Source organism: Hippoglossus stenolepis, chromosome 15, assembly GCF_022539355.2.
Source record: "Hippoglossus stenolepis isolate QCI-W04-F060 chromosome 15, HSTE1.2, whole genome shotgun sequence".
Lineage (NCBI taxonomy): Eukaryota > Metazoa > Chordata > Actinopteri > Pleuronectiformes > Pleuronectidae > Hippoglossus > Hippoglossus stenolepis.
Genome location: NC_061497.1, coordinates 4,568,053 through 4,595,418, shown reverse-complemented (window position 1 = coordinate 4,595,418; position 27,366 = coordinate 4,568,053). Strand labels below are relative to the sequence as shown.

The following is a 27,366-nucleotide window of genomic DNA, read 5'->3' as shown; positions in this document are numbered from 1 at the left end:
GTGAGGACTCATCTGACGCCTCTTTCTTTGCATTGTACTTAATCTAAACTTAGATGTGTTGCATTATTATTCTACACACTATCTGTTGCAGCTTCAGAAAAACTAAAAATCATAGAGAGGCTATTTGAGGCCTGGTTTGAAACTTCAGGGGAAATTTTAAAAAAAACTTAAGGGATCCAAATTATGTCCAAAAACCTTTATTAATCAAAATCAGTTTACACAATTAGCACAAAATCATAATCAAAATAATCACAGCAATTAAAAAAGAAGTGGTGACTCACTCACCCTGTACATGTTATTAGTGTGCACACTGACTTTCCGTTTGTACACAATACACACTAAAACTGTCTCAGAGTTGGTGAAGTATGGATTTTAAACACAGCTCGACCTCATCAACTGGAAAAGTCTTGAGAGTTTGGCTGCATCAGTACATAAACTATAATTCTGAATAATTGCTTCATACTGTGAAGACAGAAGCTGACCTACTCTCTGATAGTAACCCTACTGTTTCACAGTCACTTCTTTGAATAATTAAAATTAGAACTAATTTAATGTCTGGTTTCTGTAGTCGTAACCATAATCATAATGAGGTTATAATGATGGGTCTATTAAGGAACCTGGCAGCCAGACGACTCCGGTATGTGTCCTTGAGTCCAGCTTCTTCAGTAGTCACTTACTGTAATGTGCTTCACATTAGATTAACATTTCTTTGCACTGTTAATAACTAATAATACGTTTCCAGCAGTGTTTGACGTTTTTCTCTGTGTTGCTCTGGCGTCTTCCAGCAGCAGATGCAGGTCGACCCTCACAAGCTTGACTTTGGCCTCAAACATGAGTTCCTGAGTCGACCTCCAGGCCCTGGCCTGTTCGGCGCCATCCATCACCCCAACGACCTGGCACGCCCAGCTACGCTTTTCTCCGCTGCAGGTGAGTGTGTCTGATCTCCGGGTAGAAAGATTGATTGATGCTTTACAACAGTAGCCGTCCATCATTTCATGGTGTTCAGACTGAAGACGTTGTCTGTTCACATGATCGTCTGTCAACAATCCTAACAATCCACAACATCAAAACAATAGTGACAATGTCTGTTTAATGCATCTCCCTTCAGCCATTGTGGCCAAAACAATTTTAACTTTAAACTAGCTTGCAGGTGTTTCGGGAGCTTTCAACTGTATCTTGTGGTCATCCTCAAACGAGGTATATTTCACGTGTCTGATAGAATAGCCAATGCTCTTAATTTAGAATACTAGCATTTGCTTTGCAATTAAGTCACAGACAAATAAAAGATTTGACCTGCTGGTGGCACTAGATTAAAAGTCAGGGAATTACAAAAAGTCAGTGGACTTCATCCCCTTTGGACCTTGAATGCACTTCAGTAGACATGGACTGTCACAGTCAGACAGGTCATCAGCTGCACTGGGATCAGTTACTTCCTCTGCAGACAGACAGACAGACAGACAGACAGACCTCAGCATCACATTGTGTTTTAGTTGTGGACTTTACCATGATGGGCATACGGTCACTCCAGTGCACATCAGTGTTGACTGTGTGTATGTTTGATGGGCAATCACAATAATCAACTCTATAAAAGGTCTATATCAGTCCTCAGCATAGTGGACAGTGTGTCTGCTGGTTTTTGTTCAGAAATAACAACATGTTGACGAGCTCTGAGGCAAGTCTGTGGAAAGACTAGAATACTAGAATATCCACATAGTTGGCCAGGGAAGTATTAATTGTTGGTTAATGGTTGAACAGATAATTATATACATCCCTAATAAGAATAACCTGAAATGACAGTGTCTTTCATCCCATCTGCTAATATGGAGAGGGTGTGACTTATGACATTTACTGCAGTCAGCCACCAGAGGGCACTCAAGATGTTTTGGATTTAGTGTTGGGGAGCCGTCATGTCATCCATCTTTATACAGTCATTGGTTGTTTATTAGGAAAAAGGCTCACGAATAAACTTTAATGACCAATCAACAAATATCTATGTTAATATCACAGTCAGTAGGTCATGGATGTTCTCATGATACCTTCTCTCTGCCTCCTCAGGTCCCACACACCCATCTGCAGGTCCCTTCGGTCATCCAGCCCACCATCCTGGAAACTTCCTCACCCCGGCATCTCACTTAGGTAAGACGACTCAGTTCAGTTCTTCTGTCTCATTCTGAAAGATGAAAATGGAGATACTGATTGTATGAGTTGTGTCTCCCACTAGAACCTTTCCCCAGACCACCATCCTTTGGAGGACTGGGAACTCTCAGTTCATCTGCCTTTGGAGGACTGGGAAATCCAGCACTAAGTGAGTTTGGGCTTCATGAACTATTGTTGTTAATCATACTTTTTACCTAAGCTGCTTTCAGACATGCACTGAACTCTGCAGATCCTCTGCAGTTTCTACCGACTTTATTCACCTGACCTCCTAGTATAAAGTCTGTAGTGTTTGATAACGATTCTAATGCGACGGACGCAAAAAAAAACAAAAAACGATTATCTCCCGGTGAAAAAGCAGTGTCATACACGTAGAAGACGCCGACAAAGATGTCAAGAGAGATTGTGGTGATACGAGCTGTTGACGGTGTAGGGGGGCTGTCTCTGGGTAAACTCTGGGTAAACTCATTCATGTCTGAAAACAGCTTTACTGTTAGTGTAATGGTTGTTTCTAAAATGATTTAAGTTTCAGTAAATGTTATTCAAAACACCAGAAGAATAGAATTACAATGCAGACACACCAGAATAAGATGTGGTGATACGCATTTAACTTGTGTCCTTGTTTTTCCACGTGTTGAATCCCTAACAGCGGCCAACTCAGTATTCGGCCATAAAGATGGCCCAAACGCACAGCAGCACTTCAACAGCAGCAGTAACAGTAGCCACCAGGAGCCGTGGAACCGTCTCCACCGTACCCCACCCTCCTTCCCAACACCGCCACCCTGGCTGAAACCCGGAGACTCGGAGAGGAGCGCCTCGGTCAGCTCCCACGAGAGAGACCGAGACTCTGACAAGAGAGACTCAGTCAGTAAGGATGACAAGGACAGGTGAGTCAAGTACAGTAGAACGTAGCTGTCAAAAGTGATCATACCACCATTACTCTTTTGGATTTGTTTGCTTCTCATTTCTCTGATGTAATGCAATGATTTGTAGTTTTTATTTGGAATAAAAATTTAAAGAGTTGATTTGTTTTTTCTGAACAAATGCTACAGGTACTGATAGTGGAACTTTGTTTATATTTCTAGGGACTCTGCAGAGAAGCGTCAGCTGAGCCATCCGTCACCAGTCCCTGTCAACTCCATTAGCCTCCTGGGCCACAATCGGCCTCCTGAGCACCACAGGAACCATCTGCCCCCTGCTTCTGGAGAACCTCAGAGGGAAAAAGAGAACAAGGCAAAAGACAGGGAGAGGGACCACTCAGAGTCCTGGAAAGACAATGGCACAGATGACCACAAGCTCAAAGACAGCCAGCACAGTGACAAGGACACACCTGTCATCCTTGACAGCCGAGTGTCAGAGGACAAAGTGCCCAACAGGGGGACAACGTCACCCTACATCCGGCAGACCAGCCTAGAACGTCCCAACAGCGGCCTGAGCAGAGAGGTCCTTGAGAAGAAGATAGAGCTGCCGTATGAGCACCAGAAGAAAAACATTGACGTGAAAGTGAAGGAGGAGAGGAAAGAGGAACAGGATGGAGCGGCAGAGAGGCCAAGTGAGCACCCGGTACAGGCACCCAACACACAAAACCTCCACCCTCCCTCCTCCATGCCCATGCATATGGGCATGGCTGGTGTCCATCCCATGAACAGCATCAGCAGTCTGGACAGAACTCGAGTGGTGGCACCCTTCATGGGTATTAGTCCCATCCCAGGAGCAGACAGGTTCCCCTACCCTGCCTTCCACTGGGACCCAATGCGGGACCCCTACAGGGGCCTGGACATTCACAGACGGGACCCTTTGGCCAGAGAACTGCTGCTAAGAAATGACCCTCTGCACCGCCTAGCAGGGCCACGTCTCTACGAGGCTGAGCGCTCCTACAGGGACCGTGAGCCCCATGACTTTAATCGTGACCACATCCACCCTCTGGCCCTGGAGCAGAGGAGGGAGCATGAGCGCGCACATCTGGAGGAGCGCGAGCGCCTCAACATGCTCAGAGAGGACTATGAGCATGGTCGCCTCCATCACGCAATGCACCATCCTGCCCTTGAGGGTCACCTCCCCCACCCAGCCCAAGGCCTCATGGCCCCTGGACTTCCAGGCATGCACTTCTCCAGAGTCAGCCCCTCGGCTGCAGCAGCAGCAGCAGCGACCGCCCATCAGAATGGTATCCTCAACAAAACACCACCCACGGCCTCGCTGAGTGCCCCGCCCCCACTCATCCCCACATTGGGTGCCCGGCCTGGCTCACCCAGACGGACTACTCCCCTGGCCACAGATATCAGAGACAGGCCGCCTCACAAAGACATTGAGGCACGGTGAGCTGAGCTTCAGCAGACTCAGACCCCTTCAGCCCTGTGCCTCATTAACACTGAACTCACACCAAGCACTTAGCTTTGGGCAAAGCAAGACTGTAATATAGCTGTGAATAACTTATGTGGGCAGAGACACGCCCACACGATGAATTGTTTTTGTATAAAACTACAAAGAGACAATATTCATGGAACAAAAAAATACATTTTTAAGATTTTTCCTCAGTTTGCTCCAGCTTTTTGTGTCACTTCTTGTGCTGCGGAGTAAGAATGAACAAATTTGGAATGTACAGGTACTTTAGCACTGACAGCAAAGTGTGTAGATAATATGTACAGTCGCTGTGCTCACTCTGTATGGATTAAAAATCATGGTACAAATATGCAAAAGGGTGTTTTGAAAGCTTTACTTTGATCAAATGTAAACAGAGGAGTATTAAGGCAGTGATTCAGAATGTGCTTTTTGCCATGTCTTTAGTTTTTTTTGGTTGACGCAGCTGATTAGCATTGTACCAGAGACCCCATATTCAACTATGCAACTAATGTCTGGGCTCCCTTCCTGAAAGCCGGCCTTCTCACCACTACAGACTGTGCACCAATGACTGACCAAGAGCTGTATTCTCTCAACAACTCAGACTCAAACACTGGGTCCCTGCAGCCAGAGATGAGCTTTAACTGATCCACACAATTTGGAAAAGGTTATGTTTCGAAAAAAATACTGTCACGACTATGATTAATTGTGTTGACAATCCTAGAAACAGGTAGGGGAAGAATTGCATTTCAAATGATTTACAACGTTAAAAGCCAGCAGCACAAATGTTAAGGTACTTTTTTATCCTACTCTTCTCTACGTCAGTTACCACCAGTCTTGTTCTGGGGAGAATGCAGCACATTAAACACCATGACAGCACATGAGCCCTATTGACGGAGTGTAAAGTACATGTTTTGGAAATAGGTTCTGTTGGTCAAACAGTGTATTAAAGTGCTTTCCTAAGTTGTTGTACCTACAAAATCAAAAGACAAAAAAGCAAGTCTGACAAAGGACAGTTTGTTTCTAATGAGCAGAGATCTATTTTAGTAGTCCACTGAAGGTTTAGTTGTGCGCTTCAAACTCTGTGATATCATGTTGTGCAGTGTTTTTTAATCCAACATAAAAATGTCCACCGGAGCCATAGTGGTTAGTTGATGCGTATTTCAAAAAGATTGTTAAATGAGAATTTTTTTTTTGCTGTTTACCATGTACAGGGGGAAAAAATGAAGTCTTTCTAGATCATGTACAAAAAATGAGAAAAAATGAAGCGACTGAATCTTCAGCATGCTCCTCATTTAAACTTGTGTTATGTAAATTGTGCCATGTTATTAAAAAATGTGTACTTATCCTGTCTGTGCTTTTATTGCTCCACCTACATGCACTGAACTGAGTAAACAGGCTATATTTCTTTCTGACTCTACACGATTACACACTTAATGACTTTCAGCATTACTCTCCCATGGAGGATAAACTACCTCGAGTACAACTCACACCAGCCTCATAAATATTTTAAGTGCTATTGATTGTGCAGTTATAAAGTAGCTTTAAAGATTTTGCCACTTGATACAGTCTGAGCAGGTCATCAATCGCCCAAAGAGCCAGAAGATGACAAATCTCTGCTGTAGCAGCAGGTGCTGACTTACAACAAGATTGCTTTGTAACAGTAAAAACTGCAGAAACATCACATCAGCTGGATACTGACACACGTGAGGGCTGCTCCTTGGTTTACTAACAGTGCTTTACACAGCAGCCCCTCGCTGCTAAATCACAGTATGGTACTTGTGTATTCATCAGAGGATGCAAGAGTATTGACATTTCCATTAAACTGAATAGCCACAGCATTCAGACACCCCTCTCTGATTGATGTTAACACTGAAGCGCCCAGGTCACACATCAATCAGACGTTGACTCAATATGTTGCTAGTGGGAAATGTGGGTTGCCCGTGTTGCCTCATGCTCCTGACACAAACACTAATTCTCCCAGACCTGCGTACATGAAGCGCTATGAATGTGGTTGTTTGGGCTTTAGACCAACAGAGGGCGCCAAACTAATTGAAACAAATGACAAAGACCCTAGTATCTAAAGTTGAAGAGCTCAATCCAACCAACCCCTGCAAACACTTATTTTCAATGCAGCTGGAACAATAAGCCAATTCATCAATAAGATCAAATAAAAATAATTAGGATACAATTTGCCACAGGATTATTTTTCTCCAGCTTCTCAAACATGAATCGTTTCTGGTATTTCTAGTCTTCTGTGATAATACATTTTCTTTTTTAGCTTATTTCATGTCTTATATCACTAAATGTAATCTTTGGATTCTGGACTGTTGATTAGACAAAACTAGACAACTAATCCAGTCTATCAATTGAAAAATGATTCAGTACATTAAATCATTTTTTAAATTAATTTAACTGTTGATAATGTATTTACTGAATTAGTCAATAAAATCTCAAAATAGTGACAAGTCTAAATTTCCTTATGTCCAACTAACAACTTGTGTTTTCAGTTCTTATCTCACATCTCTGTCCAGGTTCAAAGTCCAGCCCAGTCAGCAGTTGAGATCAAAACATAAGGAGATAAAAATATAAGGATGCATGTCGTCTCACTGAGTCATGAAATCTACTTCCACTGACTCGTGTTCCCTCTTCATCCCGAGCTCCTGAGTGCGTCCATCAGCTATTTCTGAAACAGCCCATTCTAAGCACTGACCCAACAAAATCCTAAACTCCCTGAGTAAACTGCTTTAAGATATTGGGACAAATCCTTCCTCAACCTGGCATTCAGCTTCCACTGCAGGTTTGATGTATCTAAGCTTCTTCCCTCGATTTGCCTCATCTGCCACATCCTGCTAGAGACACTGCCTAAGTTTACACGGACACCAATATTCAGATATGAACCTGTTTAAGACAATAGTCTGAATGAGACACTTCCATGTCAACAGTATATTCGGATTACCTTAACCTAAATAAGCACATACTCGGAATAACAACTGAGTTAAGACAAGTGGAATATTGTGACCCTAGAGTTATGCTATCAATCAGAGGAAGGTACTACTGCCTGAAAGGAGCAGATAAACTATTAGTCTGTAAATAGGGACACAATCCGCTGTGTTGATGGACAGAGGATTTAAATAAAAGAGGTCTGACACTGTGGTGTCTAATGGGTCTTCAGTGAAAATGGGATCCTGTAAATGCAACTTCTTTATCAAACAACACAGAAACAAGTGACCACATTGACAGAGAGGAATGATGAGACAAAAACAGGACTACACCTGTCAGCAGCTCTGGTGTTCAACAGATCAGTGAGTGATGGATGTTTTCACTCTCTGCTTTACATTGTGAAATCCTACTGATCCCATTTTACTATTAACTTGTAAAACTGAATCATTGTTATTATTGATTTACCTGCCAGTTACTTTCTCAATAGATCAGCCCTCCTCTCCCTGGAACCTAATGCAGTTATATAAAGATAGAGATTACAATAATGGAGCTCAGTGAATTCAGGTCACAGCCGCAGAGAGGTGTGTGTCTCTCTCCTGACAGCTGAAGTCATTTTTTGGATTGCTTGTATTCCTATGGTTTGAGAGTGTAGGTTGTTTTTGGGTGAAGTGTCTTGTATCACAGATTCATTCAGGAGTCCTACTGAACATAGTGCTGATTTGTGGTGTATCCAGGGGTGTTGGATGGACGATTAACCATCAGGCGGAGCACAGATTCTTCTCTATCAATAAAACAAATCAGTCACTGACACTAACCTACAATGATGTGTGTGTGTGTGAGTGTATGTGAGAGAAAGAGAGTCAGTGTTCCCAGTTTAATCCGTCAGGTCTTGACTGATATTATCAACTGAGCAAGTAGCCTAAATATTTTTTAAATAGAAACCGTAATTATAATACAGTATTAGAAAAGACTTGGTAGTAAAACCTTCCTTTTTAGCTCTTCCACACGAGGACAAATGGAGGCTTACTAAGCTCTGATTGCTCACAGTTTAACTGGATACAGTGCTGAGTGTGTTAGCTGTGCAAAGGTTAAGCTCCGCTCATGTAATGTTCACATAACTTGGAACTGAAGTTTGACATCAGAGATTTATACTTGTTTTCCTGGCTCAGCATGAGAGGATGTTTAGGATACAACACTTCATTCAGTGAAGATACAAAATTACAACACTGCAGTCTTGACCTGTCTTGTCATTTTAATCTCATGGAGGTTTTGCAGGCTTAAATTTAATTGTTTGGTCTTTAAAATTTCAGAAAATAGTAAAAACTGCAAGAGCATTTACAGTAATAATCAATATTAAATGATATATTTTGTATACAACCCAATAAGTATTTACAATTATAGAAGTCTAAGAAAAGTAAAAATAAAACAAAACTGAAAAGTTGCAAACATTTAACCAGCTAATCTTTGATTATTCTTATAAAACTGTTTTAGATAGTCAATTGAAACATTTCAGCACTGTGATGTTTACTAACAGTTTGATGCAGGTTTAATAAGACGTGTCATTTTTAATGTACACACATTCTAAATAGCTTGAGGGGGATCCTTAAGTCAACAAGACTTATTTGTTTGGATAAATAATTTCAACATTATCTTTTTAAACATGAACCAACTAAACCCTGCAACCCTTCCCTCGAGTCATGTAGTTTAGCTTTGTGTACACAAGGTGGCACTAGTGTACACTCCAACAGTGCAAGGTGAGGGAAAAGAGGTAACAAAGAGTTTCAGAGGAGGATGCTGAGCCTGTATAGAGGGGAGTACACAGTGACAACATACAGTCATCTCTTCCAACCTGACAGAGTAGAACCTGTTTGGCAGGTTGACCTCCACTGAGCAGCAGCATGTGCTTGGTATTTGCCTGTAATTAAATGAACAGCATCAACAAACATGCTGTCAAACTGGACGAGTGGCATCGCACGCTAAGACGCTCCTTGTGTGTCTAGTTTTGTTTGAGCTCAGCTTAAAAGCAAACAAAGCCACGGTGTTCGCCTGTCAGTGGTCTGAAACATGAAGCCTGGAATTTATCCCAATACTGAAAGTCATCTGTCTCATAACTGGTGGCACACCTCTCTCTGCCTCGGAGCTCACATGATGTCGACAAACAAGAACATCTAAAGCCTCAGTGCTATTGTAAACAAACCCTGTCTGTTGGAGATGACTCGTCTCTGGGTTATGCAGAAGACAGGATCATATCCTGTGAGAGGAATCAAACTATCCGGGTTAAACCTGCAGATAGTCAATATCCCCTCCTAATCTTATGTTCTGTACCTGTCTTCCATCACCTTAATGTCATGTAGCAGTGCATTGGCTCTAGCTAATGAACCGCCCTTTTTTACAAGAAAAAAAACAGCTATTACACAGGAATGCTTATATTCTTTTCTCCCTGCTGACAACAGTTCTAATCACAACCTAACAAACGCACTTGGGCGCTACTAAAAATACTTTCCTGTTTATAAATGGGAAGGCATCCCATTCTCAGAGGTAACATTCCCCTGGCGTGGCCATTCTCCGGCGTAAAAGCCAACAAACACAGGTCTACCAGTACTGTTGTTGGTTCTGCTACCGTTTTAAGACGATGCTCAGGCCAAACTGAGTTCATTCACTCATCATTACCCGAATCGTTTAAAAGAGGGTAACACATCCAAGTGGCGGATGGAGGCTTATGTTACATTTCTGCAAAGGAGGAGATCAAAAGGGTAAAAGTCAGCCTCAAATATGAAATGGTGTATTAGTGCACGGCGGATCCAGCCCTCCAGTGAACCTAAGGACATTAGCATAATACTTTAGATGTATGTATCATATATAATTTCACACCGTCTGCTCACAGTGGTCAGAATAAGAGGAGCTGGTGTGGCTAAGGCTTTAGCTATCCTATGGATTTGAACACAACGTAAACATATTCTGACACTAGGTTCTGTACGCCCTTACAAAAATAGAAAATTGTTTTCTTGACTTTAATAGATTCTTTTGATCCTCCCACACCACTGTTCAAACTGCATGTGTTTTATTCGAGGTAATTGAGAGGATGACTGAAGCTTTTGGCCTAGTGAACGGTGGCAGACTGAGGTATCTGTAGATATCATGACACTTGCTATAGTAACCAGCTGAAAATAAGTTAAAGAAGCTGTGCGTCAACATGCTTTCAGCCGATGGGAGAAAAACACTTGAGCGCTGCCTTTCATGCAGGAGTGATGACAAGAATGTTCTCACACAGCAATGACCTTCAAAGATAAACACATGATACAAAAGAGCTGAACATTGAATCAAAATATTATCAAAATTACTATAAGGCCAAGTGCAATAACCTAATCACAGAAACTGTAACTGAAATGTCATGTCTTGGATCCTAACTAAGTGAGATATGGACTAATGAAGTTTAAACTGTTTGGGGGAACTCTGTGACTTACACTCTTCTTCCCACAATGACAATATCTGTCAAAATTACAGCAGTCTCATCTTTTGCAAACCTTTCAACCCTACAGGGCCATTTAATAAAGCAAAAGAACAACTGCAGTTTATCACAATGAAACCAATAGTCCTCCTACATCACTATGTCCTTCAGACATGTTGCATTACTGCTGCTACTTGTTATGCATTCTTTCTTCTCAAATAAGATACTGAAGGTTCATCAGGCTGACCCAAATATTAACAGACCATGAAAACAATGCACCTTAATCCTACAAGTCTTTTCATTAATTTCCAGCACAGTGCTTTCAGACGACCTTTATACACCTTGTGCAGCAGGGCCTCATTAGCTGTGAGATTTAGCTCCAGCAGTGCAGACGGATGAACTTTAATTATTCCAGGAGGTGCTTCCTGCACCCGAACATTTCAGTCTGCCAGCTCACATGGAACACAATATTAGTACATTCAGGAAGTATTCTGGCCCCTTCTATTTCCCCTAATTTTCTTATCATGCAGCCTTGCACCAACACTTAAAATCCTTCATCGGTCTACACTCAACGTCCCCTAATGAGAGCAAAAACAGAATTTATTAAAAACTATTTTTATTGAAAGTGAAAAATGTAAATGTCAGAAAAATTTAAGTATTCAGACAAATTGCTATGATATGAAATTTAGCTCATGTTCATTATTCTTCATTGTCTTTAAGATGTGTCTTGATTAAGATTGACATGTGGTGAACTCATTGATTGGACATCATTTGAAAGGCACACTCCACCTGTCTGTAAGGGCTCACACGACTTTACATCAGAGAAAAAAACAAGGCTGCATCGTAACAAATTGAAGAGGTCGGACTTCTTTCTGAATGTACTGTATGTACAGACTTGTCATTTCGGATTCTAGAATGCGACCTTCTCAGTACCGTATCCCCTAAGGACAAAACACATACAGAAGAGAAAGCACAAACATTAGGGGTAAGGTGTGTATCTCAGTCCTTGGAAGCACACACCACCAAGTCAAACAGAGCAGAGTTTGGGAAGTGACAGTTGATGATTTCCCCACAAACAACACGATGAATTAAGCACACAACACCCTCCATTGTGTGGAATCTATAATGTTTAAGCCAATGGAATAGGCCAGCAAGTAGCCAGTGCTTAGTAACCCTGTATCTATCTGATGTGACCTGCCCAGAGATCACCTGTGGTATGGCTACAGAAACAAGCTAGAATCTAAAATCATCAGAGGGTATAACAGTTTGAATGTAATAAACCAGCAGATGTATTCATCTCTAACTTTCCCTCAACCATATTATCAACCGTATGATCACGTTGAAGAAGTAAAGTCAACATATAAAAACAAAGCAAATTTACTGGATGAAATTATATTACTACTTTTATACAATTGTACAATAATGCAAATAATCTCACAAGAGATTGAGAAAATTTTTCATGTTTATTTTGCGTGGATTGGTATGTGGGGGTGAGGTAAGCTGTGACCATGGTAACACAACCAAAGCGCTTCAGCTTACATTAACTGCATCAGGTTGCACGGTTGGACTCAATTACTACTCTCTCTGACTGAGGTTGAGAAGCACTCTATTAGAGGTAAGAGCCAGTTCAACGGCAAACTATGCACTTGCTCAGGGTTCACCAAAGGGCCCCAAAGAGGGCTTGAAATGTCCAAAAGGACATGCGCCTAATCATGTTGTGTAAGGCCCCTGCAAATAACACAAAGGCAACTCCTTCCCCTGATTTTAAATCAGATGTCATAACTTCAATGAGTGGATGCGCAGAACTGTCATTCTTGTTAGGAAAAAAAAACACAAAATGAGTTAATTGTGTGAACAGCTCTCAAGTAAACTTATTCTCATTCATTATTATTCGTATAACTTATTATGTCAGCAAATAACAGTAATGTAAGGTTGATGAGCATATCTCTCTGTTGTCTGTCTGTCTCACTAACTGAGCTAAACTGCAATCACAACTGCATGCCTTTAACTGTGCATGCACAAATTTAAACTCACGTTTTCCAGCAGTCTCTGTGGGGACCAGTCCATACAGTCTCCTCCTCACAGTCACATCATCTCAAAACAAGATCATGATTATCGAGTCCCTCACTCAAGGTTTAGTTACAACTCTGGACAAACGTAAGATGTTGATGGGGTTTACTGTGAGAGATGCACCAAATAACAGCAATACCTTACAATACAATGTAATTCAATACAACTACACCAGAACCCACAGTCCTACAAAGGACCATAATTATATCTGTAATATGAATTATAAGCATAACAATTTGCTTATAGGACTATGAGACTTTCCTGTTCATTTGACTAAATAGTGTACATTAAACCAGATTTTAAATATAAGTCTACTAAGATTGAAAGGAATCGATTGAAAGTGACTATTGATTGAATGTTGGATTTAAAATGGGGATTAGCTGGGCAAAGCCATAGTGAATGTCATTATATATTTGAAAATGGATACAAAGCTCAGAGGTCAGGTAGCAGGGTCCCTTCGCAGCATTTTGCTTAGGGCCCCAGGGAGGACAGGACCGGCCATACATACACAATACTAGAGACCTGGACATAGCTTGGTTAAATATTGGATGCAGATATTTTACTTGTTATTGATAACATTAATGTTTTTCCTGCTGTGATAAAGCCCTGTTCTACTCATGTGCAGTCCACTTGACTCATGCTGCATCCATAAAGCAGACAGACGTTGTTGGTCTCTAGCAGATACCAGGCTAACAGCGGGTCGACAAGCACCTTGTGAACAAAGTCACAACGTTTTACCCATAAATCTCCTCATCATGAGAACATGTATTCAACCAGTTATCAGCAGCAAGACAGCATCGAGATGTTGTCCAACATCAGAGAAAACAAGCTCAAACACTTCATTCACAGGGGACACAATTAGGCTAGTGACAGTAGGTAGCATATTATAGCATCAGAAGCTAACAGCATGGCATGGCATAGCATAGCAGTCGAAGCCAACAGCCTAGCATAGCATCAGAAGCTAACAGCATGGCATAGCATAGCAGTAGAAGCCAACAGCCTAGCATAGCATCAGAAGCTAAAATCATAGTGGCATAGTAAATTAGAAAAAGCAAACATCAGAAGCTAACGGGATGGCATAGCATAGTATGATAAACTAACAGCCTAGCATAGCAGCAGAAGCTAAAAGCATGACATAGTATAGTAGAAGAAGCTAACAGCTTAGCATAGCAGCAGAAGCTAACATCATGGTGGCATAGTATAGTAGAAGAAGCTAACAGCTTAGCATAGCAGCAGAAGCTAACATCATGGCGATATAGTATAGTAGAATAAGCTAAGAGCTTAGCATAGCAGCAGAAGCTAACATCATGGCGGCATAGTATAGTAGAAGAAACTAATAGCTTAGCATAGCAGCAGAAGCTAACAGGCAGCAGTTATGACCTCGTCCACCGACGGACAGTGAAAAACTTCACACAGCAACTCAAGCACAGACAAAACACTGACCTGACTCTGCTTCATAAAGTTAGCACAGGCAGCAATAAGGACTGACCTCTGTGAGGCGGTGAGCAGGGACACTGAGCGGAGGACAGCGGCTAACACAGCCGGTCCGGGGGGCCTCCACATCACCAGGGACATGTGCGTGTTAGGGCCCCAGCTGAAGCCCCTGGAGGAACAGAGCCCTCACCTTGACCTCACAGTGACGTCACATAGGCTAACTGTTAGCTTAGCATCCTGGTTCGTAATAAATTACAGGAATATTTGCAGCAAATTAAGAGTTTTTTTACTTAACCCAAGTGCCACTCGAAATATGAGTGTTTAACTACACAGAACTAACGAAGCTCCTCATGCTGACCTGTTTGGTAAGAATTATGCCACTGAGATAAGGTTATTAATATTTGCATTATAGTTATTATAAATTAAAAATAGTAGACTTATATTTAAAATCTGGTTTAATGTACACTATTTAGTCAAATGAACAGGAAAGTCTCATAGTCCTATAAGCAAATTGTTATGCTTATAATTCATATTACAGATATAATTATGGTCCTTTGTAGGACTGTGGGTTCTGGTGTAGTTGTATTGAATTACATTGTATTGTAAGGTATTGCTGTTATTTGGTGCATCTCTCACAGTAAACCCCATCAACACCATTCCAGATACCTCATAGGCTGATGTGGGGATCTATATTATATCTGAAACTGCAAATTGGCACAATTTAATTTATTCTATTTATCCCACCACACTGATATTCTCTTCTGTAAGACTTTTGCTCCCTGAAGACATTTCCCACAGAAATCCAGATTGATGATTTGCTATGGGGAATGCACAGCCATTTACAATGGGTGCTCCACCCCTTCCAGCGCCTCAGTCTCATTTAGCACCTGTGACGGCTGGAGTTGCTGCACGGAGAGGAGGCTGCAGTCTGTGAAGGTGGCCTGAAGTACGTGTCCAGCATGGAGAAGAGACATTGTCTAATTGCTTGGCTGGAAATAGCCTGCAGTGGGGAGGGTTTGCTCCGCTGGTGCAGAAGGAAAGGGGATCGCCCCATCCTGTTAAATCATCACCCTGACCTCTGCCCCCACTGTGGCCACCCTGGCTGATGCAACTGCACATGGATACACATGTCCAGGACTAATAGGTATGAACATACACATGAACAGACAATGAGAGGCGCACACACTCACACACAATACATCACTGACATTGCTGTGGTAATAACAGAGATGACCCCAATCAGAAAAAAGGGAAACTGAGCCCTATTCCCTCACCAAGGCTACATTTTATTGCTAGCCTCCGTTGTGCCCTCCTGATGACATGGCATTGGAGGTTGATCACCTATAATAGAGTCCAGCTGAGGTGCAGATTAAAAGTACAAATCACATTGCAAACGACTGAGCTGAGCTGCACTTTGTAACCCCCATCTAGGTCTGGGGGGGTGTAAACCACTGTGCTCCCCTGGTTCCAATCTCGCAGCTCGACTCGAGGAAGATAAGAGATAACAAAGCACAGTGTTGGGACAAAGCGTCAAAGGAAACTGTGCAAGAGTGAATCTGCAGTATGACAGTAAGAGAGGATATTAAACCAGGTGTCCTGCCCCTGAGCGCAGGCTGCTGGATCTAAACCTTCTTTTATTGTCTCCCTTCATTTTTCAGCCATTACCATATGGAAGCAGGTTTAGGAGCAACTCCAATGATGTTAATTTCCACGCACGCGGGGGTCTCAGGGGATGAGAAGCAAAGTGCTGCTGCCTTTTTTTTTTTGCCACACGCAATGCTCCCACCAGTGAATAAAATGTCACGTCTGCTGATGAGCATCTCCTCACTGATCCATGAAGCTCACCAGACAAAGTCCCCCCAGAGAGACGGGGATCTTGAAATAACATGATGTTGTTGGACTGAGTATAATCTCAGCATGCATCCACCGCTGCTTCCCACTTCTCCCTGGAGCACAGAGGGGAAGGTCATTCATCAAAAGTCACATATTAGTCATCGGAATGTGAGCGGCATGGGGTCAAAATAGGGACCTAAGATGATGCTGAGATGCAACGGGCTTAGAGGTCGGCCCTTAACAGATGACTCCTTATCGACCGAATTGGAAGGTTGAAGGAAGGGGGGTGGCTGTCAGATGGTGTACCACCGCTCTCCTCCTCCCAGACTGGAAGATGAGGAAGACTGACAAATGAGTGCACAGCAGCTGGGTAAGCCTCATGAGAAATCTGGGCTGTCTGCAGGCGTAGCAGACAGAGTGGGATGATTGGCTCAGGTTTGGACTCAACTCCCTCTCCACAGAATATCTGCCGTCTCCAGCCATAACGTGCAGGTTGTTCAAGGCGACATACGGTTGAGTGCCGTGAGTGTTTGCATGGTGACACACTGATGTTGCGGCGTTTTTTCCCCAATTCCTTTTCATTTGACATGGCACAATGACTGTGCATTTAAAGTTCAGACTGTCAGATTTAATTTGAGGGTAGCCCCAGATGGACCAGTTGCGTCGATGAGGTACAGTCATATATTTACTTACCCTCAAAATCCCATGTTTGATATTAATATTATGACCTTTTAAGTATGAATGAAGGATGCTGAATTGAAAACATGAAGCAACTAAAATGACTGTCTCGTGGTTGTAAGCCTCTGTCAATGAGTCAAGTTGCAAGAAACGTGACAACAATTTGAAGAGTTATGGAGTTGATTAATGGCCAGAGAAGTGTTTGTGCTCTACAATGTCATAATGAAACTGAACATCATCACTTCATCCTATCACACATTTGTGTTGTATTTTGTTACAACTAGCAGATTGATTCCCAAATTATGATCACAGTGACCTTTAACCACAAAAATCCAAACACTTGAGTCTCGGTGACACTGTGTTCCAAATTTGAAGAAATTCCCTGACAGTGTTCCTGTGATACTGCATTTACGAGAGTGGGACGGACAACCCCAAAACATACCGCCTCAGGCAAAAGGCTGTCATCGGCTCGGAGGCATAAAAAGGCTCCAAGGAAAATGTAACACCCAAATGTAGAACTTCAAATGTCTTTTTATAGATATCTGGAAATTACTTTGCAGAGTAGAATCCTGATTGTACACTTGAATATATTCTGTATCCATCTGAATCCTACAGAGACCAAAATCTCAAGAGGGGCCATGTCTGAAATGGATGTAGCTCCTCAGTCATTCATCCGTCATGGCAGTAAAAGCTTACTTCACATCATAATCTCCGCCATTTTACATCCAAAGTGCTACGAGCACTGAGCCAAAAATGTTAATGTACTAATGTGCCATTGGAGCTGATGGGGCTCCTCTTTATACATATGCATATTCCACTGTCTTACCTAGAATTCTCTCTGCCAGCCTCTCCCAACCTGACTCAGATTTCTAAAAACGGTAAGAGCTTAACGTGTGTGACAGCAGGCGTCCGACTGGAGGAGAGCGACATTGATGAGACCTGTGCTTTTAGAGGCCTCTTTTGTGAGGAGGGAGCAATTCATACTTTACAAGATAAATCATCCCGCTAGCAGCCAGCTTAGACTGTGTACAACCAGATATGGTTGCCAAGGAAACCCTCCTGGAAAACCTGTGAGTTTTTTTTTGCCATACCAGCCTCCTTGATCTGTGCAAACAATTGATACCTTACCCAGGCAGGAGGGAGGGAGCAGAGGGAAGTGGGAGGAATAAGGCACAAATCCCCACGTGCTTAGCACAGCACCACTCTCCCCCCTCAGCTATGTGAATGAGGACATGAGGTATAAAAAAAATATATCACAAATGGATATTCTGGATGTTCTGGAGGACACTGAGGGATGATGTATGACTCATTGTACATTAATTCAATGAGAGAACAGCGTTTAGTCCATAAATCTAATCTGCACACGTGCAGTAGCACACATCACTAATGTCCTTTTAATGAATGTTTTGAATGCACTGCCATAAACGTGCCATTATATCTCTCCACATCCATTTGCGGGATGGCTGTGATTGCATTGGTACCACTACAGCTGAACAAACCCACAGAGGCCCTGACATGCAGAGCTGCTGGGGAGCCATTAGGATCCATGAGTGACTTCGACGAGCCACAGATCAATGCTTCAGGGACCTATCTATTACTGACATCCAATTATAGCAATGGCCGTCCGCTTAGCGCTGCTACTAAGTGCTTTAGTCTTTTTATTGACTAGCTGTCAACAGCCTGAACACAGCGGAGGTATTGGCTAATAATCAGCTATTGATCTATCCACATGTCAAGATCACCAGCATGTTGCTCAGTGTATAAAGAGAGTGAGGAGGGCCAGTGGTAACAACAGAAAGAGAGACACAACACTAACACGTGTCCCTAAACCATTAAAAAGGCATTTCACATCATTCAGCAAAGTTAATTAAACAGCTAGTTTTGTACCATTTTGATTAGCACTGGCTTGCAATATAAAGTCATTACCTACCACATTAAGTAAATGAGGAAACTGTCTGTAATCAAAAATATGCTGAAAAAAGTCGACTCGTTGCCAGGGACAATACAGCGGAGAGGGGGGGAATGATAAGCACATCAGGCCTACAGGATGATGAGGGTGGCTTAACCGTGCTGGGAGGCGTGCCAGGTCACAAACCCCTGCATGTTTATACTGGAGCCCAACGGCAACTATTGGCGGTGGCAGGGGGTGATTGTGCCTGCCTGCTTCATTGATTTATTACAGTCATTAAGTGGTTAGAAAGTCACCTCACCTGGTGTAAGGGGTGGAATTCAGTGGCTGATTAAAATTAATCACAGTCAAAAAGCTGCAGGAGGCCGTGTCCCCAGGGAGCACGCTCCACCACAGAGGAGGGAAATGAGGCTTTATTCAACCTCAAGTCACTGGCTGCTCCTGCTTCTGTAAACAAACAAATAAACAAACACTATGGCCTATTCTTTTTTTTTCATGAACTTTTATTATTCAAAAATACAGCACAAAAAAAACACACAGAAAGAAAAAAATGGTTTTCACACCGTGTGCAAACCTCAAAGGAGATCTTCATACAATATTAGTACGCAAATTTAAACGCTACAGTCATTTTTGTTATTAGTAGTTGTCATTAATGTTCTGAGCACATAAAGTGACAGTAACTGGATTACCTCCCTAAGAGCTCTGTACAGCCTGTCAGCAGGTGAAAGTCTCACTAGAAATCTACAGGGGCCCATTCTGACAGTAAACTCCCTTCACGTACTACTCACTCACTTGCTCATCACACCCACACAGTAGTGTTTAAAATTGAACCGCGAGATGTAATCTATTACTCTAAGCAGGCTCAGGTCTCACTTTCCTTGGTGACAGAAAACTGGTTAAACATAAAACCTGCCAAATCTGTTTCTATAAACAGTCATGTCCCCAATGATGCTAGAATCCACAAACTCTCACTCACTCACTCACTCTCTCGCTCGCTCTCTCTCTCTCTCACACACACACACACACACGCGCTGCCAGAAATTCCCAATCACACCAGGGAGCATCTACATTGTACTGACAAGCCCCTCCTCTTCTGTTTCAGCACGGCAGAGCATCACATATACATACAAACATCATCTGTGTATCATTGGACTGTGTTGCGATTAGATAGGGTTACTTCGACAGGAAATTTATACATACAGCCAGAAGCATTTATGTTATTTTTTAAAAAGTATATCAATTACAGAAGTTAAAATAAAGTTTAAAAAAGGAACATGAAGTCATGTTTTGAATATAAAATAAAAGCTTTTACAACAAGTATTTTGGGGTTGTGGGTGAATTTGCAGGAGTTGAGCAGGTGTGGGGAAATCCTAGACTTGACCTGAATGAGGCAACAGGACCCAATAGGCTCACTGATCGATGTTCTTCTAGTGGCTGTGGGCTACGTCGTCGATTCAGGATGATGCTACTGCACATAACACAGTGCACACTGATGTGCTACGGCCAAACTCAACTGGGGACAACAAGGCACAATTGAAGTCAGTAGAATCCAGCTGTGAGGCTGTGCAGAGGTGAGCTGATGGGAGGTGTGTAAGGCAAAAATAAGGAATATAATAAGGCGTCGAAGCAAAAAGAAAATTTGCCCATTCCAGGTATTCTTAGTGCTTTTTTTTAAGTAGCAGACAGGATGAGATGTTGGATTTCTAAACGTTTTTCCAAACAGCAAGAACTTGCATGAACTGGCCTATGGCTACTTACACTGGCCGCCTGAATGAACATTATCCAGCTCTGACAGACTACAAAACGAGTCCACACAGAGAAACAGTACTCAGCTTTCTGAGCCTTATCACATTTGTTCCTCTTTGTGGGAACTTTCTTACTTTACATCCTTCATGAAAATGCCAATTAGCACTACAGGAGCAATGACAGGCTTCATATTGACCACAGAGAGAAGGTTAAATCAAGATATCGTCTCCTTGTACTGCCACTGCAAAAAAAAAAAAAAAGGAGCATTACATATGCAGCACCTCGGAGGGGGGTGACTGCTACTACATATGATAAATCAAAGAGCTGGTGCTCTTGTCCAGCTAATAAGGTGTGTGCGTCTGCCTGTCTTTCTATTTTTGTGTTTTGGTGGTCGTTGAGGTTAGGGGCCTATTGACAGTCAAACACGATTAAAGCAGATTGCTCAGTGAACCTTGTTGTGCAGCTGCCCCTGTTACTTCCATATGCACCACCTCCTCTAAGATCTCTGGGGGAGGGCTGGACACTGGTCTTTTATTGTTTTTTAAGCTTGTCAAGGAGCAATAATCCAGCCAATCACAAGATGTGGTGGCTTCAACCCCCTCTTCCCCATCAGCCAATCTTGTCCGTGTAACCCCCCCAACTAAACCCTGACTGGACGATTCAAACAGTTCAAACGCTTCAAGAGGAAACGGCTGACCTACATAGACTGTTTTCAAATCAGAAGGAAGATTAATTCAAATGAGTGAATTTTTTTCAAATTGGTCTTCGAATTTTTCCAAGTGCTGGTCCATCTCAATTTACATTAATGTATGGAATTAAAAACTAGTAAAGACTGGGTCACCTGACAAATTATACTGTTATGTAGGCATTTTTAAAACAATAAATGAGTTATATATTTCCCTAACTCCCATTCACATACATAAACTTATTTTCACGCACACATACTGCTGCAATTTTACACATACTTGCATGCATACAGCTGTACAGCTGGCCAATTAGGGGCCTGTATCTGAATTCTACAGAAAGGGCCATCTATATATATATATAAAAAAAGACATGCATTCACTTATGTACAATATAATTTGTATATTGACCATTCAGCTTTATACCCACACTAATTATTTTTTTCTTTGAGAAAGCCCAGGAAGTAAATTTCTGATTTTTTTTTTTGTATTTATATTTGATAAAAAGTAAATGTGCTCTGTCGTGATTCCAGTACAACTCCATTTCTCTTCTCAGCACCACAGCAGAGCCAGGTCTTCATACGAGGAGTATACTCCCATGTGTGTTAATGAAGAGCTACAAGTCAGGCGAGTCAGCCCATCCCAGCTCTTGCTCCATCTTCATTGTCTTGTGTCCTACTACGATCCTCTGTTCCCTCCCCTTGTTACACGGCCCCTTCATCTGAAGAGGACATGCTAGACAATTGAGCCGTCCCTGTTCTGGGCAGGGATCATGACAGCAATGCCTCCCATGCGACTGAGGTTGGGGCCGGCCATCTTGGCACCGGTGGGTGGGGGCAGAGGGACCTGGCTCGGTGGCCTGTCGAACTCTTCTGATGAGGGAATCTTGTCGTACTGGGGCTTCAGGGCGTACTCGTGCAGGTTGGAAGGCGACATGGAGCCCAGGGAGGAGCGCTGGCTGCCCACGGTGAAGCTGCGTGCTGTTGAAACACGGCTCTTAGGAGGAGGCACGTCCTCTCTGAGATGAAACACAGACAGCAGCACATTTAGACAATAAAGGAAGACAGTTACCTCACTTATGAGTGTCAACTCAAATATATTGCATATGGAAAAATCTTTTCTGAGGTGCAATGAAACATAATGAAGTTTGATGGCATGCAAGCGTAAAAATGTGGAATGTCTGGCACTTGCTGCCCACAGTGAGGAAAACAATGAATACTTAAAGAGTCTGTATGAATCATTTCAAAGGTGAAACATGATTTGACTCAATAAAAAAAGGGACAACTAATTGGAGTTGGCCCGTTTGATTGGTTGGGGCTTTGTCTGCGCTGCTCAGCCACTCTTACACACTTACAGCCTATAGACATGGAGCTGAGCATCCGAATACAGCTATGCCCCGTTCTCCCTCTGCCACCACATTAACAACTAATAAGCAGCAATAATCCAGTTAAATGCTCAATCAAACTGAGCCTGGGGGGCCAGAGCTTGTTCAGTCCGCAGCATCATGCTGTGGTGTTTCAGCAAATGTGTGTCTCTGTGTATACGAGACAGTGGTCTAATCCTCTTTGTCCTACAGCATGAGCAGTGTCACATTGTGGTCTTTAGACAGATTCAGCCAGCAGCACAGTGATAGTAAGCCCGGGGGTTGTATAGAGCCGGTGGGCCGGATGCAGAGTTAGATGGCGAGGGAGCTGGGTGTTTAGGGTAGGTGGCTGTGGAGGGGGTGCGGCGGGGCAGCCAGCAGCAGACATGACAGAGCAAACAAAGCTTTCAAACTGATTACCACAGCTGTTTATTTGAGTAGGGGAAAAAAAGAAAAAGAAAACCGCTGATGGAGAAAAAAACACTTTCATGGTTGTTGGGACTGTGGGTGATGTGTTTGTGTGTGCGTCTCAGATGACCACAGGTCGAATTGAGTGCTCAGATTAATGGTCACATGTACCCTCTTGCATTTACTACGCTTACCTTTAATCCAGCATTATACAACCTGAGACCTGTTTCTCATTATACTGTATGGCAGAGTCAACAGTATTACAGAAGAGGGAGCTTTGCGTATCTGTGAGCCAAATCTCACTGATGTTTTAGTGAGTGTACCTTATCTCGTTGCAGATCTCCTTCTCGTACTTCTTCCTGTGACGAGCACGGCAACAGCAGAAGAGGATGATGGCAATAATGATGAGGATCAGGAGTACAGCAATTATGGCTCCTGCAATGATGCCTGCGGTGTTGGGGGCTAGACAACAACAGAGAGAAAAGGGTTGGAAAGGTTGGTGAAGGTGGCAATGATTCGACTGTAACTACCTGTCTGTTTTCAACAAAGACTTCAAATTATACTGCTGGGTTATTTCCTGAACAACAGTGGTGCTCTTAGGCGGTGCACCTGTTCTCATATAATCAAAGCTGGAAGGAGCTAAGCATTTCTCAAGTGCAACAGTCACCAATGCCACTCTAGCAACTGTCCAACCACTAAAGTGTAAATTATATTTTTGGTCCCTGAGACTGAAACAGAGGTGAGATCACAGAGTCTGGGCAGGATTGGCATATAGCAGTATATGAAGCGCATTCTGCAGTACTCTAGCTTTATAGCACAACAACAAAACTGTGGTCCTGAGCTGCAAAAACAATACTCTGTGACAAAAACCAAAACAATGACATGTATAAGAAAAGTGCAACAACACCAAAATGTCCATGTTATGATGATCGCAGCATCATGTTCCAGCACTCAGCTACGGCGGCCCCATGCTGCAGCGCATGAGGTTGACAGCGCTGTCACAGCATGTGGTACCGGAGCTTCCATTAGCCAAGAAGCTAAACAGTAGACATGTGGCCTAAATCTCCGAAACACGTCCATGAGACCCTTTAATCCAAATTTTATATGCAATGGAATCTTCAGAAGCTTTTTCACTTCAGTTGTGGTAGAACTGAGAAACAGACTCTTTTAGGATGTAACCGCTCAGCTTGTCCATTCATTTTCTATGTTTAGCTGTGATAAACTGGAAGATATTTACTGCAATCATCTACATCTTCTATTGCTTGGTAAGTAAATAATAAAAACTGAGCATTTGCTGTATGCATGCATGCAAGCATTCATAAATATACTATTCCTATGTCTGCACTGGTAATACATTTCTATCTTAATAGAAATAAGACATGACTACATCATGTTCGCTTAAGATATTGTGATGTCCATTTAACATAGGTTTCTGTTGTTTTACAAACCAATTAACTAATTTAGATGTGGCACATTGATAAATTATGGAAATAATCTTTAGTTGCACCCCTTACTTTATGTCGTAATTTGGCAACACATTCATTTCCCTTCAAGATGAACTGTGATCCCTCCACCAAGGAGGTTACGTTTTGATCTGTGTTTGTTTGTCAGTCTGTTAGTTACTAGGATTACACAAAATACTACTAGACAGATTAACACAAAACTTGGAAGGATGTGGTTTCTGTTTTGGAAAAACCCATACATTTTTGGTGTGGATGGGATCAGGGGATGGATGCAGGAATTCACTTTCTTTAACATTGTAAGATGAAAGGGCGTTTATCAACATTTCCATTGATTTCTCTGAGAAAAATAAATGGATCTTGATGAAGTAAAAATCTGGCGTGTTTAGGGGACTAATATTTATGAGTGTGTGCAAATTGGTGCAGATTTGAATTAAAATGCGGATCTGTTGAATTTAAATGTGGTTTCATAAGAGGACTGTTGGGCCTTGGTGGAGGTATGTGCTCTCCAAGTGCCATTGAAATTAAAAAGAAATGCCCACAAACTAAGACATTCACATCAGCATCCGGTTTTTAGCGAGGTGAATATTATACCTTGCATGTTGGCATGCTGACTTTTAGCATTTAGCACTGCTGTGCTGGAGTAAAGCCTCACAGGGCTGTTAGCATGACTCTTTGTTCTAAGTATTACTACACTGTTATGCCTTTGTATATATGAATATTCTAATCTCATGTGATGAAAAACTGTACTGTTGAATACAGAAAATGTATGACTACAGACAAACTATATCTGTATGGGGGTACCGCTCTAATCTTTTTTCATCCCAATAGTAGAATTCTGATCTATCATTTTTGAAGTGCAGAAAATACATTAGCCAGCTGACCATTTGACGGCAGAGCAACAATTCTAAATATGAAATAGGCTGATTACAGGTTCATCAACATATAGTCAGTTGGGTACTCACGAGGTGTTATATTGAGATGTAGTATACATTCCTCGGTGCCAACAGGATTGGTGGCAGTGCAGCGGTAGGTGCCTGATGCGCTGGCAGATGCGTTCCTCACATTAATGGTACCTCCCACAGGGTCTGTAGTGAGGACGAAGCACACATCATTACAGAGATGTCCGTGTTAAACAGAAAGCAGACCTGTGTGAAGCACTTCATCACCATTTTGTATTTGTATGGGAGTGATTGTGAACAGGTCTATTACCCAGCACAGAGGCAGCAGGCAGCAGCTTGCCATCACTGATCTTTTCCCAGCTGTATTGCAGGGGGTTGGTGCCCTCGCTGGATTTGCACCTCAGCGTAATGTCTTTGCCTTCCTGTGTGGGGCCTTCGCAGTAGCACCTGGGCTTGGACGGCTTTACTGTGAAGTAGAGGGAAGTGATTCAGCAAGGTGTAAAACAGCAGACACATCCAGGTGGTCACATAAGCCAATGACACAGACCTCCTGTCAACAAGCCTGTTATTTTTCAGTATTGTATGTTGTGTGTCTGTGTATATTGTGTATTCTGAAAGTTTATTTCCTCCCCTGCTCAAAGCAGCAGTCATCGGTGTAATGAGAGCTGTAATCAGAGTAATTGATCCAGCTGCTGTGGTTATGGGGGCTGCCACTCAGGATAATCACAAGGAAGATGGGAGTCGTATGCAGTTGGACACACAAACACACAAATATACGAAGAGTTAAGGATGGAGACAACGCCTTCTGTCTTAAAGCAAAATGTGTGCAGAGTAAAACAGTCCGCAGTCAGAGTGTTAACAACAAATATGATGAGAAAACAAACAGAGCTTCAAATTAAAAGCAGATAGACTCCACACAGTCAACCAGGTGATGAGATCTAGGAGATCAATTTTAGGTCGCGGAAATCTGAGGTGACTGACAGAGAGCTGACATCATGGTGCGGTAATGGGCTTTTTCTTTTTTTAAAGCCTGGAGCTGGGGTCCCCTGATCTGAAATAGGTGTCAGGTAGGAGGGGGGAGCTTAGCAGGCATAACCATAGGTATTAACAGTAGCCTCTACTAATCTAATAAAACACACATGGTGTTAGAATGGAGGGGGGACAGAGAGCGTGAGAGAAAAAATTAAGCGAGTGGTGATGGACAGATGAGAGTGTGATGGGGGTCAAGGCTGTGCAACTCCTAACTCACTGGTCTGCTCTTTGAGTGTGTTACACCTACACACACATCCATGCGCCACACAGTAAATGTCAGAGAGCTATGACATTTTGAATGCATCTTTTAGAGGTGAAAGTCAACTCGAAATGTCTGTTGGCTGTAACACACTGCTCCTCGTATTAGCACGGCTGTCCGATGAGCAGATTTACTTGTTTGAAAGATGAGGTCAGAGAAGAAGGTGACAGAGGCTGGAGGAGCACAGACAGATAGAGGGCAGAGTAATGCAGCCAACCTGGTTCTGTTAAATGAACAATGTATGGAGATTAGTTGCACAAGGCTATCTTGTGGAAGAGATAAGCAGAACGGTAGTGCTACATTGTGGTATTTAGTACAGTCAGAAGGCGCACAACTTCGAACAGTGACAACTGATTGCTGAACGGTAACCTGAAATATATGTGTCTAGCAGTCACTGAAACAGGGAAGAGAGACTTTACAGTGAGATCCTGAATGTGATGGGGATTGTCTAAACTTGAAGCAGGCAGAGCTGAGTGACTGGCGGCTCAGAGTGAAGGTGGGGTCTCGTCAGAAACAGTTGTGAGAGCTTCTGACATGCACTGCTGTACTAAAAGTCGCTACTCTCCTTCTGTTATCTTCAATGTCCTGATGCAACCAGAGGCAGATGCAAAACAGGGGATGTTACACCCTGTCCAGCACCTGGACACCATGTACAGTCGCTGCAGGGGTCAGCATGTGTGTATACCAGCATGTTGCAGTGTTTGTGC

General features: G+C 42.6%; 2 protein-coding genes and 1 long non-coding RNA gene across 13 annotated transcripts in view; 1 reads left to right on the top strand and 2 right to left on the bottom strand.

The window, feature by feature from the left end:
- Positions 1-5,837, top strand: part of auts2a (activator of transcription and developmental regulator AUTS2 a) — a 294,009-nt gene extending 288,172 nt beyond the window's left edge. For 8 of the 11 annotated variants that reach the window (XM_047343418.1, XM_047343423.1, XM_047343421.1 and 5 more), the window contains 5 exons: positions 786-927; positions 2,056-2,136; positions 2,222-2,305; positions 2,792-3,041; positions 3,240-5,837. In XM_047343418.1, coding sequence (XP_047199374.1) covers positions 786-927; positions 2,056-2,136; positions 2,222-2,305; positions 2,792-3,041; positions 3,240-4,473 — 1,791 coding nt within the window. In that variant the 3' untranslated portion in view covers positions 4,474-5,837. The remainder of the gene's footprint in view (positions 1-785; positions 928-2,055; positions 2,137-2,221; positions 2,306-2,791; positions 3,042-3,239) is intronic. The other 3 variants (XM_047343420.1, XM_047343419.1, XM_035178498.2) reach the window with 1 other exon arrangement.
- On the bottom strand, positions 182-14,588 carry LOC118122062. Its single transcript, XR_004698428.1, has 3 exons — positions 14,442-14,588; positions 2,037-2,170; positions 182-1,435 (listed from the first exon to the last, which is right to left on the bottom strand). It is a non-coding gene; the product is annotated as an uncharacterized LOC118122062 (long non-coding RNA).
- A 4,700-nt stretch (positions 14,589-19,288) lies between these two features.
- Positions 19,289-27,366, bottom strand: part of cxadr (CXADR Ig-like cell adhesion molecule) — a 44,107-nt gene continuing 36,029 nt past the window's right edge. Inside the window, exons 4-7 of the mRNA XM_035179176.2 lie at positions 25,679-25,834; positions 25,432-25,554; positions 23,330-23,468; positions 19,289-22,253 (exon numbers count right to left, since the gene is read on the bottom strand). Of these exons, the coding sequence (XP_035035067.1) occupies positions 21,971-22,253; positions 23,330-23,468; positions 25,432-25,554; positions 25,679-25,834 (701 nt within the window). The 3' untranslated portion in view covers positions 19,289-21,970. The remainder of the gene's footprint in view (positions 22,254-23,329; positions 23,469-25,431; positions 25,555-25,678; positions 25,835-27,366) is intronic.